This window comes from Podarcis gaigeae, assembly GCF_964106915.1.
Source record: "Podarcis gaigeae genome assembly, chromosome: 1".
NCBI classification, from domain to species: domain Eukaryota; kingdom Metazoa; phylum Chordata; class Lepidosauria; order Squamata; family Lacertidae; genus Podarcis; species Podarcis gaigeae.
In genome coordinates this window covers 39636791-39642790 of record NC_139678.1, presented here as the reverse complement: position 1 = coordinate 39642790, position 6000 = coordinate 39636791, and the positions used below count along the sequence as shown (strand labels likewise).

At 36.3% G+C, this 6000-nt stretch overlaps 1 protein-coding gene across 5 annotated transcripts in view; it reads right to left on the bottom strand.

Moving 5' to 3' along the window:
* CDIN1 (CDAN1 interacting nuclease 1) overlaps nucleotides 1-6000 on the bottom strand; it is a 124832-nt gene that overhangs the window by 79407 nt on the left and 39425 nt on the right. For 4 of the 5 annotated variants that reach the window (XR_014565873.1, XM_083745390.1, XM_083745392.1 and 1 more), the window contains exons 4-5: nucleotides 3999-4059; nucleotides 1-45 (exon numbers count right to left, since the gene is read on the bottom strand). The exon at nucleotides 1-45 is cut by the window's left edge and continues 28 nt beyond it. The exons of the other annotated variant lie outside the window; for it this stretch is intronic. Coding sequence is in view for 3 of the 4 variants with exons in the window: in XM_083745390.1 (XP_083601516.1) it covers nucleotides 1-45; nucleotides 3999-4059 (106 nt within the window). In the remaining variant the exon portion in view is untranslated. The remainder of the gene's footprint in view (nucleotides 46-3998; nucleotides 4060-6000) is intronic. 5 annotated transcript variants of the gene reach the window in all.

Genomic DNA, 6000 nt, shown 5'->3' with positions numbered 1-6000 from the left:
TTTTTCCAACACTATTCGAGCCATCAGTGATGGGGCAAAATCCACCTCAGGGGAAAGATGAAGAACAACTTCAGCTGTCTTTGAAATGTGGTTCCATGTTATCACTTATATCAACAAAGGGGTGTTAGGGATTTGTTCTATATCACTCCATTTATCCTTTCGGAAACATACACTTACCTGACCTAGGATATAAATCAGGTTACATCACAATTACCAAGACTTTTTAAAGTTATGATCTCATTCACATTTGTTACATGCTTTCTTAGCCACATTTGTTTTTGTTATTTGTGGTGTTACGTTGCAGGATATTTACTTGTGCAAGAAACTTAAACTACAGTACTCTGTTCTGTGACTACCATCATGTTTGAAGAACACTGCAAGTGGGATCTATAATCAAGTGTCGAGGTGGCGTACTCTTGTCCACTGTTAAACCCAATCATACCTTATTTCTGGATTCTCCATTCCATTACTCCTCCATCGTTTCATGTTCACCACCACAACAAACACTGTGTGGCCACTGAGCACGCTCAACCCTTACTGGGCTGTTTTATGGTGGCCTGCTTGAGTCCCCCCTCTCAATATTTTTTTTCTTCTGCAGCAAATCTTGGGGTTCATCCAAGCATTTTGATACCTCCCTCTTTTTCAGGAGCAGTGTCATATCTGTCATAACTCAGGACCAGTTTTAGTATATATGATTTACCGGGAACCTGAATGGCATTGTGGCAAGGATTATGAATGAAGCTCTAAGTGGCCTTTATCTCTCAACTATTTTCAACCTAAAGCACACAGTTTAATGTACACTGCATGAAGCAAAAACCAACTGACATGCAACAATAGCTTCCACTTATCAACAAAATGTGCACATGGAATGCAAAATACACATACACAAAAATGCACATACATTTTACCTAAACAGACCATTTCCACATTATTTTTAACAACAATGTAGAATGAAGGATGGATTTTTAAAAATCTTAAATAAAAATAGACCCAGCAATATACTGCATTTTCATTTAGATGATACAAACCTATAGGTTCTGATTCTTCAGGCAGGCAATTAACAGCATTGTAACACATTTTTTAAAGGTTAATAACAAATACCCAAATCTAAATTACTTCCCTCCAAACCCAAATCTAGTATATTTCAGACAATTTGTTAAAAAGAAACAGATAGGCTGTTGTTTAACAATCACTTATTGATAATCACCAAATGTAATAAATCACTAACGCTAATTCAAGATCAACCAGTGTGCTTTCTAGAAGAATATTAAGGTTATGAGAAAAAATGAATCTTATGTACCTCAGAAAGGAGGTTTTCTAAAATATATTTAAGATATACGGATATTTTCTGAGATAGACCCTGTTCCATTTAAAGGCATGTATTTATTTAAAAAATGAGCTGCAGTATCCTCTGAATATCAGCATTTTTTTAAAAAAAATGCAAATTACAATACTCTAGTGAATAAAGCACTTTTTACTTCACAATAGATGACTAAACCTCACTCGCATTTTGACAATCATTATTTTCTTGATGTTTTCATGTGTATTAATATACATTTTCATTTCATACAAAATTAGAAACTAGAAAACCCTAAAAGGTGCCCTTATTTGTACATATTTTTTCCAAATAAATATATGTACTTGGATGCCCTTAAATTCCCCAAGTAGAAAGGAATGCTTTCTACAGAACTGCTTATTTCCAGTAACCCACATCAGAGCTGACATATGAAAAATGGTGAAATTACTGAAGGTAGTCCAGCCTGAATAAGGACTACCTTATTAGTTCAGGTACTTGCATCTGCCTAATTTTCATATTAATCATGCACCCATCTTTCTCTGAAATAGGGCCATCATGCTTCATGTCAGAATTTAGCATGTAAGTAAAATTCATAGTGCTTCAAATCCCACTAGAAAATATTTGCCTGGTGTGAACTAATTTTATTATTCTTAACACACATCAGAGTTTTGAGGGTTGTTGTTTTTTAAATTAACCTTCTGGATGCAGAAAATTAACATATCTAATACCTGAAATTTTACAATAACTTGGACACTGAAAAAAACAAAACAACAGAGGCCTATTCTTATTTAAGAAGGATGCTACGCATTGTAATGCATCTATGTTATATATTTCTCATCAATTTTTACAGTTTCTACTGATTAAATATATATTGACTCATAAAGTATTACCATTATACCAATTGTCAGCAGATGCAAGAGTATGCCGTTTAAATATTAACTATCATATAAAAATGGCAGCTTGATTGTGTAGAAGCAGTGATCTCGTGCTTGTTACTGCCACATTTCCCTAATGCACCAGAAGCAGTCACAAAAAACATTACCTTTCAATATACCTGCTACTTTGCTAGCAGTAAATTAAGTTACTGAAAATAACTTTTTCTTTAACCATAATTTTATTTATCTCCAAGTTTCTTTTAAAACCAAATGAAACCTAACAATATGAATTGTTAGGTTGCACATATATAGTATATGGTTAAACAAGTGCTTCCGGTATTAGAAATTAAGTGTATTATCTGCATGTGAATAGAAACTGCATGTACAAAGGGAAAATGCAACGGAAAATATATGCAAAGAAGCCTACTAACATTATATTTCTTTGCACCCACGAGGTACTCTGCTATGACAATCTCCATGCAATGCATGTTATTTACTAAGGATCTATTCCATTACATTATTTCTTTGTTTAAAAGGAAAAAAGAGAACGGTGTAACTTGAAACATTATGTCAGAAAGCTCAAGAAGCATCCTTTGGCACTAATACAAAGCAATCCCTTTCGTATGTTCACTCTATTATTACAATGTATAGACACTTCATAGACCATTAGAAACATCTAGTAACTGATAGGTAATTGCTCATTTGCAGACTACAGTAATGTAAATCAGACAGAAGCTTACAGAAAAGACATACTTCCTTCCTAATGTAACATGTAGGACTAGCTGCTACTGTTCCGCTTATATTCCAAGTACATAATTTTAAATGTAATTTCCCACCTTTTACTATTTAAAAAGCAACACAATATTGTGCATTTCAGGATATTCTTCTAAGGCTTGTATAAGAATTTCAAAGCCTATCAATTAAGATCGTTATTGCTGCAAATCAATATATTAAGAGATTAAAGTTACATCTCTCCCTAGATAGACATCTGTCATAATTATAAACATTTTGTGCTGTAGCAGAAAAGCTGCTTCTGGAAATCTTCGCCATAAATAAACTAGGGGTAGATGGAGCTGTCTTCACTCTGGTCCACCCCTAAAAGCACTGATCATGGTCCAATCTTCCTCAAGCTCATTGGATGGGTGATGCAGCCAGTGTTTAAGCAAGCCCATCAGGGACCTCAGTGCCTACAATCTAAGCTCCTGTCCATCACTGTCCACCTACACTGGACATAAATCTGTCACCACCAAACTGCAAAAACTTATTGCACCTCTAAATTTGGGTAACTATAACACAAATGTCAGATTATCAGTTCTTTGAACTATGGTGTACATGAAGAACAGAAATTAATATTAAACTGTTTCCTTTTGCTATAATTTACATGCTAAAAGGAAGATTTAAAAAATGCAATTGTTTTGACACTTATTGTAAAATCTTACATTTTGTTTATCTTTATGAAAAGAAAACTTAACACGAAATTAAATTCATTAATTATTAAAATGCCGAAGTAGATGAAAGTAAATGAGCATTTTAAAATCAGCATTTTTCTTCTCTTTCTAGATTTCTTTTAAAAAGGGAAGAGGAAGGAATCTTTCAATAAAAAAATAAATGTGCTATTTGCACATTCACCTTGAAGGTAAAATATTAATTACATTAACTGATTAACTAATAAATGTATTTTGTTTAATTACTGTAAGTACTGACAGACAACAGAACAATTTTAAATGTGTGATGCATCTTGAAACCAATTATAGTTTTAAGTAAAAGTCACTAAAGATAAGCCTCTTATGTTTACCAGAGAAAGATGATTTTAAAAAATGTTTTACCTCATTGGCCAGGTCCAATAATACAGGAGAAGCTGCATTTTTTATCACTCCATTAAGGTACCTAGACAATACAAAAATAAAAATAATATTGCAGATTTAAAGAAAAGGTCATCGCTTAAGTCTTAAGTCTCTCTTTCTCTTTCTCCCTCTCTGGAAAATTCCAGGAAGAAACTGATTGAAGAAAGTAAAGTTAGCTTAAAATATTATTTTTTGCAAAACAGTTCCTGGTGACCAAACTCTACTATTGCTTCTCCTTCATGAGCAAATCAGAAATATCTATGCCACTTCATTATTAAAGTCCTACATTTGAGGTGCTGACTGTGGCTTGTGGATGGAGTAGTCTGAAAGCTGGTCTCAGTGGGCAAAGTCAGGCATGAACCTATAATGTGAGCTCACTTGAACTGCTCTTCAGGCAGGCTTTGAGACTTCAAACTCTCTGAATTTCTACTCAGAGATGAGTTCCATTGAGTTCAATGGTGTTTTCCTGGTTAAGTGTGTACAGGAAAATCCTGACTGTTATTATTTACCTCCTCCCGTGAGCCACACCAGGCAGTATGGCTTTTACAGGCAGTGACTATTTTATGTGTGTCCAACTGACACGCGATCACACATACGCCCGTTGCTGCTGACCCAGAAGTGGCCCCAAAATGGGACGGTATTGGTCAGGAGCGGAACAGGGTGGCCTTATGCACGCTCCAGTGATGTGCGGGGGTGGTATGTGCGCTGAAATGGCCCTGCGCAAAATGGTTGCTGCCTGTATTTTCTTGATCATACTTTGTACACATTCAGCTCCAACAAATATTGCCACAGGAGGGACAACATTAAAGAAGGCAGTTGTGATGTCCAATGCAAAAGAGCAGTGTATTTTGATATCCTGCAAGTCAGTAAAAGCCATTAACTTGAAGTGTGGGTATACAAGCAACTCCGTTTGCACGAGGGTTGCATTCCGGGTCGTTACGTGCATCACTGGAGTGCATGTTAAGCCCATCCTGCCCCCACAAGGGCCAAAAACGGCACGCACGGCCGTGTGCCAATCAAATGTGTGCAAAATGGTCGCCACCTTTAGTTCATAAGCATGTTCTTGCAGGTTTGTCTTCTCAGATGGGACCCCATGACCCTACTTCACAAATATTTGAAAGCAATCTTTTGCTTTCTATAAAATAGGTATCTGTACCCAAGTATGCTTTTTTTTAAATAACTAGGTCAAAGTTCATAATTATAGTTTAAGATATATTGACTTTGGTTCATGACATGATAGGCCAAACTATGGTCTGTTCTTGACTACAGTTCATGGTTAGTGAGGAAAGCACTTAACCATGAGTCCCAGTTCAGACAACACGTCAAGCCAGATTTAGCTCAGGGAAGTGCAGAAGCTAAAAGGACAGGGAAGAGTGAAATAGCTGTGAGCTCCTTTCCAAGAGCCCACATGTTCATGTGATCCTGGTAAGCAATAGTTTGGCTTACCATGTCAGGTGAACCAGGACATGTGAATGGTAAATATCCAAATTTTGGTGAACACCAACCATCTCAGGTCAATTCTGTGAATGGTTCCAAGTGTGTATATATATATTTCAGGCATGAAGAAGTAAATGCTGACAGTCACAATGAGGGGGACTCACAACATTCACTGGGATATGAATTTCCATACATTTATAAAATTAGTCAGAATTGCCAATATTCATTTTGCAAATGACACACCTAGAGAACTGTACTTTAATGGCTAAGATGATGATTAGCCCTTGGATAGTTGATGCAATGGAACCAGAGGTTGCACTTGTTGGTGGAAGAATCCCTTGAATGCAGTTCTACTCAGGATGCTCCCACTGGCAGAAAGGAGAAGATGTTTAAGCTCAGAGCCATCTCCCATGCTGTTCCAGAGGATCTCCACAACCTTCCAGAGAAAGGTTTCTGGGTACATAAGTACTTTCAAGGGGAGGGAAGAGTCAACAAATATTGCCTCTTTCCTCTCGTTCAATCAGGGGGATTTATCCATTGGAAAGGA